This window comes from Felis catus, chromosome D3, assembly GCF_018350175.1.
Source record: "Felis catus isolate Fca126 chromosome D3, F.catus_Fca126_mat1.0, whole genome shotgun sequence".
Taxonomy (NCBI): Eukaryota; Metazoa; Chordata; class Mammalia; order Carnivora; family Felidae; genus Felis; species Felis catus.
The window spans coordinates 58,077,332-58,091,772 of NC_058379.1; the positions used below are offsets into that span (position 1 = coordinate 58,077,332).

General features: G+C 34.6%; 1 protein-coding gene across 15 annotated transcripts in view; it reads left to right on the forward strand.

Annotated features, from left to right (window-relative positions):
• Positions 1–14,441, forward strand: part of KIAA1328 (protein hinderin) — a 356,080-nt gene that overhangs the window by 121,539 nt on the left and 220,100 nt on the right. For all 15 annotated transcript variants that reach the window (XM_045041344.1, XM_019815187.3, XM_006938856.5 and 12 more), the window contains one exon: positions 1,011–1,138. In XM_045041344.1, the coding sequence (XP_044897279.1) occupies positions 1,011–1,138 (128 nt within the window). The remainder of the gene's footprint in view (positions 1–1,010; positions 1,139–14,441) is intronic.

The window sequence follows — 14,441 nt, forward strand, 5'->3', positions numbered from 1 at the left end:
TTTTTTATTCTCTTGGGATTATTGCTAAGAATGGAATTGCTGAGTCTTGTAACTCAGTGTCTAACTTTTGGGAGCACTGAATATGCTCAATGTCTAACTTTTGGGAGCACAAAATATTATTTCCAAAGCAACAGTGTCGTGTCACATTCCCCTTGGCTATATAGGAGCGTTGTAATTTTTCTATATTTTTATCAAAGCTTTTCGTTGTTAGTCTTTTTGATTATAGCCATCCTCGTAGATGCAAAGTGGCATCTCATATTGTGGTCTTGATCTGCATTTTCCAAATGTTTAATGATGTTGGGCATATTTTCTTGTGCTGCTTGGACATATGTATATTTTCTTTTGAGAAATGTCTATTCAAGTTCATTGCTCATGTTTAACTAGGTTAGATATTTCCTTACTGTTGAATCATACAAGGTCTTTATGTATTCTGAATACCAGTCCCTTATCATCTGTATGATTTGCAAATATTTTCTCTCAACCTGGAGGTTGTTTTTTTTAATTTCCTAATAGTTTCCTTTGAAGCAAAAGTTGTTCTGTGTGTATGCTTTTTCAAAAATTTAAGTCCAATTTATTTATTTATTCTGTGTTTTCTGTGCTTTCAGGTGACCATTGCCTAATCCAAGGTCATAAAGATTTACTTTTGTGAGTTTTACCATTTTAGCTCTTATATTTAGATCAATGATCCATATCCAGTTAGTTTTTGTGTATGGGGTGAGATAGGAGTCTAACTTCCTTCTTTTGCATGTTTTTTTTTTCATTCAAATTTAAAGATTTGAGAGAGAAATTTCTCCTCAAATAGGATGACCATTGCTACTCTCTTTGTGAATTATTGTTTCATTTTTTTTTTTTTTTTTGGTGGATATGTGTACTGGGTTGGTCTACTTGCACTCTCACCAAATATGGTTGCATTTTTGGCTCTCTTTTGTTTACTGGAATCTGAAAAGCAGCACTGATAGATGCAGTTTGAATCAGTTTATTCGTTTTTTTCCCTTAATTTGCAATCTCACCTCTTCAGCTACAATATAGAGAATGCCAAGAACTTCTCAGTCTCTATCAGAAATACCTATCAGAACAGCAGGAGAAGCTCACCATGTCCCTCTCAGAACTTGGTGCTGCTGGAATGCAGGAACCACAGGTAAGCAGCTTTATTCTTACCTTTTCTTGTCTTGAATGGATCATCAAGATGTCATAAGTCATTTGCCTTTATTGTATCGAGTCCCAGTATATACCGTTGTCTTAAAACATGCAAATATAGCATGGGATTGAGTTAGTGTCCTTTACTTCTTTTTTGTTTTTTCACCTCCTGTTCCTGGGGCCCAGAGGTCAGGAATGGTTGCTTGAAGCAGGCTGTGGGTCAGTGAGAAGCTCCTAGTTATATGAAAGTACAGCAGGAATAGTAAAGAAAAACCCCATTGCTCTGTTGCTTAATGAAGATCAGGTGGGCTGTTACGCATTGTTCTTACAGAAAACACTAATGAGCCTTTCCTAACTCATGTTTACGTTTTTAGAATAATAGAAGTGACTTGGTGACTCATAAAATCTTAAATTGTAGAAAATTGAAATATTTTGCATGATTTCATGTTTGTATGTATGTATAAATCACATAAATATAGATGAGACTTTATATATAAACATCTATATATACATATATACATATCCTCAAATGGGGTATATTGTGTAATTAAATGACTTTTCAGAACCCTACCAGTTGTGATGTGAAACAAGCTCTCAGCCTCTCGCCAGTGATACTTGTTGTCTTTTCATATCCAAGTGAGTTTAAACCTTCAAGTGAAGAGGACAATAAATCTTACACACTGAAACATCGCAGAAAAAACTGCAGTAGGGTCCAGGCCATTGCTATTAAGTATTAAAGCCTGGGTAATGTGCTAACATGTTACCTTCCCCTTTGAATACTATCAGATCTTGTGAATGGTTTCTTACAACTCTTTTAAGGAACATCATTGCTGGTCAGCCTAGAGACAGTGATCTCAGATAGGTTCGGAACTGGACCAAGAATTTGCAACAATGTGGATGCAATCATGGAGGAGAAAGGAATGAAAAGAACAAAAACAAACAAATAAAAATACTTACAGAGAGGGAGGCAAACCATAAGAGACTCTTAAATACAGAGAACAAACTGAGGATTGATGGGGTCGGAGGCAGAGGGGCAGGGAAAATGGATGATGGGCATTGAGGAGGGCACTTGTTGGGATGAGCACTGGGTGTTGTATGTAAGCAATGAATCATGGGAATCTACTCCCGAAGCCACGAGCACACCATATACACTATATGCTGGCTAACTGGATGATAAAATATGTATACAAAAAAATTGGGGTCAAGAAAATTTCAGTTATGAACTTAAGTTTAGACATATGGAAAGGTTAAAATAATATAATAGTAATAACTTGCTGGAATGTTGTGTAGCTCAGACTTTCGGCATATCCTTTTTTTTGAAGTCACAACATTTATAAGAAATGGCCTTGCTCGGCTGGCTCAGTCAGTAGAGCATTGATCTTGGGATTGTGAGTTTGAACCCCACATTGGGCCTAGAGATTACTAAAAACAGATAAACTTAAAAAAAAAGGAAATGGCCAAAGTATGAATGGTTTATTTGTATTCTAATTTGAAATATTTTCTTTTGTTCTGTTTTCTAAAAAACCTACAGTGTAAAAGGAGGCAGAGGAAAGTGGCAGCTAATCTTGATATCTGGATCCTATCTGGAAAATCCTATCTGGATTTTCCCTGCCACTTGGAAAACAGGGCAGACAGGATTTTTTGTTTGTTTGTTTGTTTCTTAGCGGGCAGGGGAGAGGGGCAGAGGAAGAGAGAGAGAGAGAGAGACAGAGAGAGAGACAGAGAGAAAGAGAGAAAGAATCATAAGCAGGCTCCACTCACGGTGTGGAGCTGGCAGGATGGGTGATCCCAGAACCCTGGGATCAGGACCAAAGCCTAAATCAAGAGTCTGACACTCTGCCTGCTCAACCCACTGAGCCACCCAGGCATCCAGGGAAGGCAGTTTTAAAGGTGGTCCTTGTCTATTGTTTTTGGGTGGGCTAGAGAAAATTGTAGCATAAAGTGTCAGATTTCTGACCTTTGCTTTTGTATTTCCACTCCTTCCCGCTGCATGGCATAGTGTCAGGGGCCACAAAAGTGAAGGGCAACCTATTTGGCAGGCGTATTAGAGGGGAGGGAAGGTTTTTTAATTGACAGTTTAGAGTCTTAGGACCTTAAGGAAATAGACTGAGTTTAAGGTCTTAGGACCTTGAGGAAATAGACTGAGAGTGAAGAAATAGTCACTAGAGGGCTCTAAAGACATGTATGGGGCTCTAAAGACTTCTAGATAAGGAGGGCTCACTCTTTTTATCTACTTCTGAAATTGGGGGAAAATAAAACTTTCTTAGGTATTACTGTTCTAGTGTTTTATGTTTATGCTAGTGATTCTTGGAGGTTTCCCTAGAGACCCATCATAATTAACACCGACTCTCTAACCTTAACTTTGAGGAACAAAACTGAAAAAATCACTAATACTAGATGAAGATGTTGGCCAAGTATTTACAGAGAGCATCCTAAAAAGAGAAATTTTGACTTTTCATTTAGACTTACTCATGAGAAAATTTTAAAACCATGTTTTCTGGAAGTGCCTGGTAGTTAAGTCATTATGTTATATGCAACGAAAATGAAATTGAGGCCACTTATAGGCTCTGCCATTTGACTTTAGAGAGGAAATAAGTTTCTTTTTGGATGCTGAGTAGAGATTATCATCTTGCTTCTTATGGTATCTGCTTTGTTCTTTGTGATAGGCTTCTCTTACCTGAACGAAGGTAAACACCTTGTCATTCCCTCTCATGGGAATTGGGTAACTTTGGTCAACAGTTTTATTTTCTGTCAGGAAGGGCGTCATTGTGATGACTCTGAGCCTGAATGAAGATGTGGTAAAGTTAAATGTCCCCTGGATGTGCTCACAAATAGGCTTTGCTCATCTTTATCACAGCACCTTTCTTGTTCTTTTGTAATCATTGTTTAGTTACCCTTCTCCTTCATCAGGCTTTTTTAAAAAAAACAGGCATCCTATTGGATTGGTCTTTATATATTCAGAACCTATCACAGCATTTGGTTTAACATTTAATTTTTATTTAACAAATACCTATATGGTACATATTGGGTGCCAGTTCTCAGCTCGGAACACATAGTAAATCATGTAGCCCTCATAATAAACCAGTGAAATGAGCCCTACTTTACAGAGGAAGAAGCTCAGACTCATTCAGAGAAGAGAATGATGACTTACCAGGTCAGGCAGGTGACAAGTTGGCAAATCAAGGTGTGAACCTAACTAGTCTGAATCCATAGTTTCTTGAAGAAAGACAAGAAAAACTTGAGATACCTAAAAAAAAAAAAAAAAAAAAGTTGAAAATTCCCTTTAGATGCCCCTGTTTCCATGATTAAATCTTGTTTGTTTTTTTTTTCTAATGTTTATTTATTTTTAAGAGAGAGTGCTGGGGGTGGGGGAGAAGAAGAGAGAGAGAGAGGGAGACACAGAATCTGCAGCAGGCTCCAGGCTCCAAGCTGTCAGCACAGAGCCCAACACAGGGCTTGAACTCATGAACTGTGAGATCCTGACCTGAGCCGAAGTCAGACACTTAACCCACTGAGCCACCCAGGTGCCCCTGACATTCGTTTTTTTAATATCAGAGCACTAATATACTAGAAATGGTAGGAAACTCTTTATTTGCTTTTACTGTGAACAGCCACAATATCAGGGAAACATTAAATTTTATTTGTTCTGAAAATAAGGGTTTTTTTTTATTTAACTAATCTCCAGATTTTGTGATGGAGATGGCAGAAGTTCATTTTGCGTGAGGCATTTACTTGACTTTAAGAGACTTATTCTGTTTCTTCTTTCATTGTTTGCCATCTGGCTCAGGTTGCATATTATAGGTTTTGCTTATAGTTTTATTAAATCCACAGTTCTCAGAAGAATGCCCTAGCTTGTGATTTTCTTCATTGATTTCTACCATTTCCTTCAAAAGAGATTACTCCATTTACAAGGTGACTTTTTCCCTTGTTTTTCCCTCATTCTCTTTCTTGCTGTGCCTCAAAGATGAATTTTCTAATTCATTCAGCCTGGATTCATTATGGATTCTAGAAATGTTTTTCACTTGCTCTGTTGAGATTAAGATATTTCACTGATGTGTGTCCGTTATTCCATTTCCCTATCTTAAGAAATAATACTTACCCACAATATAACCTTGGTCTTGGATGTGAAGGATCTAGTAACCATAGTTTTGACCAATGTACATTTTAGAATATAGCTTTTCTTACCACAATTGAGTGTTTGACAGGCTCTACCATTTTTGAAGTGTTACATAGCAGTATTTCTAAAGTATTCTTTAAAGTAAGAGAAAGCCTAGGCAGCATTTTGAGTAGCTTCTCCCACTGTCATTCAAAAGTGTTGGTATGCAAGCCTACCTTACTATTTTTTTTTTTTACCTCTCCTTTTTTTGTCAAAAAGATATAAAAAGGAAGATTTGGTATCTTTTTGAGATTTCCCCTTTTCGATAAAATGGATAAACTCATCATTACTTTTCAGCCAAGGGCAATAGATATTAATGAATCTCTGCTGATCTGATCTGGTAAAAGGCCTTTTATAACTTTTCCATTTTGTCCATGATGACTTGTTCCATGTTTCTTAGTTTGAATCTGGGTCGTGTACTAAACAGAATTTGAAATATATGAAAGATAAATCATTACTGAGTACATGTTTAATGTTTTTTGGTAGTTCCTATTGTTGTCAATATAGTTTTGTTAAAAGAGTTTTTGTTGTGCATAGGGCATAGAACTACTTCCTGTTCTGTGATTATTTTCAGGCATTTTTTGTTTGTTTGTTTCTTTAGGTGCAGTGTTTTTTATGCATATTTTACGCACCTGAACTTTTGAACACTGGCACAATGTATCATTTAGTCTTATGTAATGAATAGTAAGCAGAAGTATTGTCTTTAAATGAGGATAAAAGTATTATTTTTATGGTGCATAAATCCTTAACAAGAAAGAAAAAATCTAGCAGATATTCTGAGATTCAAGTGACTACAGAATTAAGAGATCCTAGAATAGTACCTAGAGCTGTGCTTTTCAGAGCCATATTAAGACCATTTCAAAATGTCTGGGTGTCTTGCTGGTAAATTCAGTGTTCTTCTAGAGCTGCTTCCCAAATCCACCTTAACAGTAGTAACCTTAAGTCAAGAAATAATGCTCATCAATAAAATATATACTTTTAATAGCCAAGGAAAAATATAAGAAATGCTACCCTTGACAGGTAGGTGAACTTCATAAATTTCTATTATTATATGTTGCAAAGAATCTCTCTTCGAGGGGAATTAATATTAAAGTGTGGTCCAATGGTATGAATCATAATGATAATGAAGGTCTCAAGTCCAGGCAAACTTTGTTGACTGCATATGGCCTACTGTGTATGAATTTTGAATCGTAAGATGACTGTGCCTATTGAATTTTGGTGCCACTGTGAACAATATTTTACTTTTCAGTATGTTTTGCCCATTATTTATTATGGTCTTTTTATTATTTATTCAGACAACTATACAAATTATTATAGACCATTTCCTACCATTTTGAGAGGAGAGATCAGTCTTTATATACTCCATTGAAAGTCCTGCATACCTAAATCAGATCTTCAAATCAGGCTAAATTGAATAATAATAAATAATTACTTGGTGATATACTATAAGTCTCTTAAACACTGAAAACCAAATCAACATGAAAGACATATATTTACTATTGTGTTAATTTTTTCAAATCAAATTGCTTTATAATTGGTACTGAGTATACAGTCTTTCACATACTTGGATATTACACAATTAGTTTCAAACCAGAAAGTCTATTTTTCAGTGCAATCTAGACATTAATACTTGGCTATTAACTTGAATAAATAGGCTTTCTACTGGTAGGTTATAGATTCAAAATTAAATCTCAAAAGTATTTAAACTGATAATGTACTATTTTGTATGTTCTCTATATTAGATATGATTGGGATACATGGTCAAAATATGTTGAACAACTTAGGTTTATGATCAATCTTTTTGGAGTCAATTTTTACTTTGTATCTGACTTTTTGACATTATTTCTCAGTCCTACATCTCAGAAGTCTATTTAATTTCTTTCAAGTGGCTCTAAGACTGTTCTAGCTGTCATAGGGCATGTAATAGGAAAGAGAATCTAATACTAAACAGATTGTCTCATTACTACATGATTCCACTTATATGAAGTGTTTAAAATAGGCAAATTCTTGGGGTGCCTGAGTGGCTCAGTCGGTTAACTGTCCAACTCTTGGTTTTGGTTCAGGTCATAATCTTGTGGTTCGTGGAATCAAGCTTTGCATTGGGCTCCACGCTCAGTGTGGAGCCTGCTTGGGAATCCCTCTCTCTCTCTGTCTCTCTTTCAAAAATAAACTTCAAAATAAAAAAATCAAACTATTGTAAACAGAAAGTAGAATAATGGATGCGCTGGGGGGTGAGGTGGGGAGAAGGGGAGTTAGTTTTCAATGGATACGGAGTTTTACTTTTCCAACATGAAAAGGCTCCAGAGTTCTGTTTTACAACAATGTATATGATAAACACTAGTGTGTTGTACCCTTAGAAATGGTTAAGATGGTTAAATTTTGTTTGTGGTTTGACTACAATTAAACATAGATTGTCTCAGCCCAAGTTTGAATGAATTTTTACTCATGGAACAGAAAGTCTTGATCTGCAACCAGTTCCATTGACTGCAGAATAGAAGTACTTGATTTTGCAGAGTTAGCATCAACACGTTCAGATACGACGTCTAAGTGCAGGAGAGAGGCAACTGGGTCACATTTTATTACTACACTGATAATCAGTCTACTATCTATCTGCACTCTGCCAGAGCTAGGCTTTTGTTCAAATGACCAAGGTACCAGCTGGAAGAAATCCTAAATACCCTTTCCCCCATTTTGGATGGGAATACTGACATTTATATATCAAATGTTACTGACAAAGATATTTGACACACCCTCCAAGTAAACAGATAATACTTCAAAAAGTATAGTATTTGGCTGTCCTTCTATTTATGGACTCAGACCTTCGCATAACTTATCTTCCTGCACGTGCCTGTTAACTAAGCTATATTTCAAACACCCTGCTGCCTGATTTTTATAGTTGTTTATTATTCAGTGAACATTAAGTTATTTATTCCCTTGTTAACTTTTTAGTTGAACCCTTGCTAACCTGTTTTCTGCTTCTTTCAAATTAATGTGATTTTGAGCCTTAGTACATTATTTGATTGGTTAATCTTGTCATTATAGTAATAACATTCATTATCTGATTGAAATGTTAAGACTCATGTCAATGTGTAAAGATTAACTTTCTCATATCAAAAAAAAAAATAAGTGGAACAGATAGGTAAAGGTGGAATTATTGATTTGGCAGATGTCTATTGAATGCCTATATGCTTACTGTTTTGAGTGTTCTGGGTATAGATCCTGCCCTCATGCATCATATAATCTCAAAAGACAATTTAACAAGGAAAAGGAAATTAAAATTTCAGAAAATAACAAGGCTATGTGATAGAGTGGATAGGGCATACATGGATGAGCCCTTTGAGAATATTATAATATAAAAAGAAAAATAGAGGTACAACATGCTTGTTGAAAGAATAAAACTCAGTAAGAGGAAAGGCACATAAACAGGTCATGAGAACAGTTTATGAGACCAGCTTGGCATCTCCAAATAATGATTAATGCATAAGTATGAGAAAACTTAATGTGTCGGGAAAAAGAACCACCAAAAGAGGAAAAATCCTTGGAACTTACTGCATAAGGCTGTGAATTGATATTGTTTCTACCAGCCAAAATGACATCAGTACTCAGGAGGGTATTTTCTCAGTAGAGGGCAAAAGTAGCCCTAGACTAAAGGATGCTGTGGTTTTCCCTAAAAAAAGCTGAAAAACAATATTTGGCAGGACATTTTTCCAAGTTAACTGCACAGAAAATAAAGCAGAAAGCGTATTTATCACTCAAGAATAAATACCGAAATATCCAGCAACCAAAAAGTTAAAATTCACAATGCTTAACCTCCAGTCAAAAATTACTGAAAAAACAACAACAACAATTACCAGCCCTATAACGGGGGAAAGTATAACCCCAGGTGAGACAAAATCCACGAAAACCAACCCAGAAATGACACAGATTATACAATTAATAGACAACAACCCTAAGGTTATTTTTACTGTATTGCAACACATATTTTCAAGAAGTTAAGGAAACATGAGCTTGTTAACTAGAAGCAATACATATTGTTAAAGTCTTAAATCAGACTTGTAGAGACTAACTGCAATGAAAAATAAACGGGAAGGCATTAACAGGGAATTTAACATTGCAGAGGAAAAGATTAGTAAAATAAGGACACAGTAATGGAAACTACTGAGAATTAAACAGAGATAGAAGAAGAAGAAGAAGAAGAAGAAGAAGAAGAAGAAGAAGAAGAAGAACAACAACAACAACAACAACAACAAGAACGAGAACAAGAAGAACAAGAAGAACAAGAAGAAGAGACTGAAAGAAAAGGAACAGAGGCTAAGTTAGCTGTAGAACTTCAGACAGCCAAATATATGTGTAACTGAGTTCCCAGATGGGCTCCGGGAGAGGGGCAGAGTAGAAAAGAAATATTTGAACAAACAATGACCCCCAATTTTTCCAGTATTATGAAAACTATAAACCCACAGATCTAAGAGGATCAGTCAATTAAAAGCACAAAATAGATGGAGAAGACTCTATGAAGTCACATCATAATCAAATTACTTAAAACCAAACCAGTGATAAAGAAAAATTCTTAAAAGCAGTAAGAGGAAAAAAAACATGGCACATAAAGAGAAAGATGAAAATAAAAGCAGTTTTTGTTTGTTTGTTCGTTTGTTTTTGGTCAAATAATACAAACCAGAAGACAGTGGAATGAAATCTTGAAATTACTGAAAGAAAAAAAAATTGTCATTAGAATTCTATGCTGAACAAAAAGTATCTTTCAAAACTGAAGGTGAAATAAAGACTTTTTGGACAATGAAAGCTCAAAAAAATTCTTCATCCACAAACCTGCATTACATGAAATTTTAAAAGAAGTCTTTCAAACCACAAGAAATAATATTAGATAGAAATATAGATTTATATAAAATAATGAATCCTAGAAATGCTAATTATGTGAGTAAATATAAAATAACATTCTTTGTATTATTAAGGGTAAGTTTGTATAAGAATTCTTTGTTTTATTATGTTTAAGGGTAAAATATATATTTTTAAGAAAGGTAATATACCATGGAGTTTATAATATGTAGAAGCAAAATGTGTAACAGTAGTACAAAGACTAGGTGAGGATAATTAACATACTATTGGAAGGTTTCTTATACAATATCTGTAAAGACAAATATCCTTTCAAAGTAGACTATGGTAAGTTAAAGGTACTTGCTATAAACTCTAAATTAGTCCCCAAAATAATATGACAAAAAATTATAGCTATTAACAGAGTAGATTGAATGGAATCAAAAAAAGTAATCCAAAAGGAGTCAGAAGAAGAGGGAAAAGGGAACAAAAAATCGAAGGGACAAATAGGAAACAAATAGCAAAATTAAAAGTAAAAAGTTGGGGAAAAAAGGTGTACCATACTAATATTAATAAAAAGAAAGTTGGACTCGCTAATATCAGATGATTTACATTTCAGAGCAAAGAATATTTCAGAAAAAAGGTCATTTCATAATGCTAAAGTATTCAATTCATCAAGGCAATATAATAATACTAAATGTTCATGTACTTAATAACAGTTTCAAAATATGTGAAGCAAAAAATGATAAAACTGCAAGGAGAAATGGATACATTGACAATTTTAGTCAGATATTTTATACCCTTCTTTCAATAATTGGCAGAACAATTTAGCAGAAAATTATTAAAGGATTTAAAGAACAAATTACATTAGCCAATTTGATGTGACTTTTAAAGAAAACACCCAATAGTCTAATGCAGTTTTTTCCAGTTTACACAGATGTTTGATAAGATAATTTGTATTCTGCATCATAGAACAAGTCACAATAAGTTTAAAATAATTCAATTTATTCAGGGTTCTTCTGTGACCACAATGGGATTAAATTAGAAATTCACAACAGAAATTTGTCTCTGATATCACCAAGTATTTGTAAACTAAATGACAAATGTCTAAATAACCCATGGGTCCTAGAAGAAATAAAACGGGAATTATAATGTATATTGAATCAAAGTGAAGACACAAATATCAAAATTTGTGGGATACAGATAAAGCAGTACTTAGAAGCATATAAGATTGTCTATATCAGAAAAAAACGTTTCAAATAAATTATCTCAGCTTCTGCCTTAAGAAAGTACAAAAAGAGAAACTAAGTCCAAAGTAAACAGAAAAGAAAAAAGTGAAGCAGAAATCAAGGAAATAGAAAACTAAAAAGACAGAAAGTCATTGAAACCAAAACATGGTTCTTTGAGAAGATCCATACAGTTGGTAAACCTCTAAGCAGACTGGTCAAGAAAAAAAAAAAGAGAGAAGCCACCAATTATCAAAATTGAGAATGGAATATATAGCATTACTACAGTTTCTACAGATGTTGAAAGGAAAACAAGGTCGTTTAACAGACATCTTTATGTTGGTAAATTTGCCAATTCATATAAAGGACAAATTCCTTGAAAAACACAAACTACCAAAGTTTACTTAACTAGAAATAGATAACCTGTATAGCCCTATAATAGTAATTGATTTGAGGCTAAACTCTTCCCACAAATAAAACATTAGGCTCAGATGGCCTCACTGGTAAATGCTACCAAATGTTACTATTCATTTAAGAAATAAATACTATGAAAAGAAAACTACAGGCCAACATCCCTGATGGACATAGGTGCAGAAATCCTCAGCAAAATATCAGCAAACTGAATTCAACAATATATTAAAATTATCATTCACCATGATCAAGTGGGATTTATTCCAGGGATACAAGGGTAGTTCAGGTTTGCAAATCCATGTGATAGATTAACAAGAGGAAGGGTAAAAAGCATCAGACAAAATACAACATCCATTCATAATAAAAACTCAAGAAAGTGGGTTTAGAAGGAACATACCTCAACATAATAAAGGCCATATATAAAAACATAGGAACAATACTTTTATTCAGCACAATACTGGAAGTCCTAGCTGGAGTGGTCAGACAAGAAAAAGAAAAGGCATTCAAATTGGTAAGAAAGAAGTAAAATTGTCACTATTTCCAGATGACATGCTGAATATAGAAAACCCTAAAGACTCCATTAAAAAAAAAAAACTATTAGAACTGATAAGTAATTTCAGTAAAGTTGTAAGATACAAAAGTAATATACAGAAATCTGTTGTGTTTCTATGCACTAATAAAATATAAGAAAGAAAAATTAAGAAAACAATCTAATTTTCATTTACAATCGCCCCAAAAAGAATAAAATACCTAGGGATACATTCAACCAAGGAGGTGAAACACCCACACTCTGAAAACTGTAAGACATTGATGACAGAAACTGAAGTTGATACAAACAAATGGAAAAATATACTATGCTCATGGATTGGAAGAATTAATACTGTTAAAATGTTTCTACTACCAAAATCAATCTACAGATTCAATGCAGTCCCTATCAAAATTCCAACAACATTTTTCACAATACTAAAATTTGTATGAAACCACAAAAGACCTCGAATAGCCAATGTAATCTTGAGAAAGAAGAGCAAAGCTGGCATTATCACAATCTCAGATAGAAAGATAGGCTACAAAGCTCTAATAATCAAAACAGTATGGTACTGGCACACATAGATCAGTGGAACAGGATAGGGAAATATACCCATGCTTATGGTCAATTAATCTATGACAAAGCAAGAATATACAATGTGGGAAAAGTCTTTTCAATAAATGGGGCTGAGAAAACTGGACAGCTACATGCAAAAGAATGAAGACTTTCTTACACCGTACACAAAAATAAACTCAAAATGGATTAAAGACCTATGTGAGACCTAAAACCGTAAAACTCCTTAAAGAATACGTAGGCAATAATTTCTCGGACATTGGTCTTAGCAACGTATTTGTCTCAGGCAAGGGAAACAAAAGCAAAAATAAACTACTGGGCCTACAAAAATAAAAAGCTTTTGCACAGCAAAGGGAACCATCAGCAAACAAAAAGGCAGCCTACTGAATGGGAGAAGATATTTGCAATGATAAGGGATTAATATCCAAGATATGTAAGGAATTTATGCAACTCAACATTAAAAAAAAATCCAATTGAAAAATAGGCAGGGAACCTGAATAGATATTTTTTCAAAGAACACATACAAGTGGCCAACAGATACATGAAAAGATGCTCAATATCACAAATCATCAGGGAACTGCAAATCAAAACCACAATGAGATATCTACGTAACACCAGCCAGAATGATGTCAAAAAGACAAAAAATAACAAGTATTGGTAGGATGTGGAGGAAAGAGAACCTTTGTGCACTGTTGGTGGGAATGTAAATTGATGCAGTCACTCTGGAAAACAGTATGGATTTTCCTCAAAGAATTAAAAATAGAAATACCATATGATCCAATAATTCCTCTACTGGGTATTTACCCAAAGAAAATGAAAACACTAGTTCAAAAAGATCTATGCACCCCTCTTTATTGCAGCATTGTTTACAATAGTCAAGATATGGAAGCAACCCAAATGTCCATAGATACACAGATGGGCAAAGAAGATGTGGTACACACACACACACACACACACACACACACACACACACAATGGAATATTACTCAGCCATAAAAAAGAATGAGATCTTGCCATTTGGACCTATAGGATATTATGTTAAGTGAAATAAGTCAGAAAGAGAAATACTATATGATTTCACTTATATATAGAATCTAACAAAACAAACAAAAGAACAACAACAAAAAGTACTCCTTTTTAATGTTTATTTATTTTTGAGGGAGAGCACACATGAGAGTGGTGGAGGTACAAAGAGAGAGAGAGTCAGAGGATTTGAAATGGGCTCTGCAATGACAGCAGAGAGCCTGGTACGGGGCTCGAACTCATGAACCGTGAGATCATGACCTGTGCAGAAGTCAGATGCCTAACTGACTGAGCCACCCAGGTGCCTCCCAAAATATTCTTAAATACAAAGAATAAACTGGTGATTGCCAGAGGCAAAGTGAGAGGGGGTGAGCTAAATAAGTAAAAGGGATTAAGCGGTATAAACTTCTAGTTATAAATAATTCATGGAAATGAAAAGTACAGCATAGGGAATATGGTTAATATTGTAATAATGTAATAATGTTGTATGATGATAGGTGGCGCCTACACTTACTATGATGAGCACTGAGTAATGTAAAGAATTATAGGGGCTCCTAGGTGG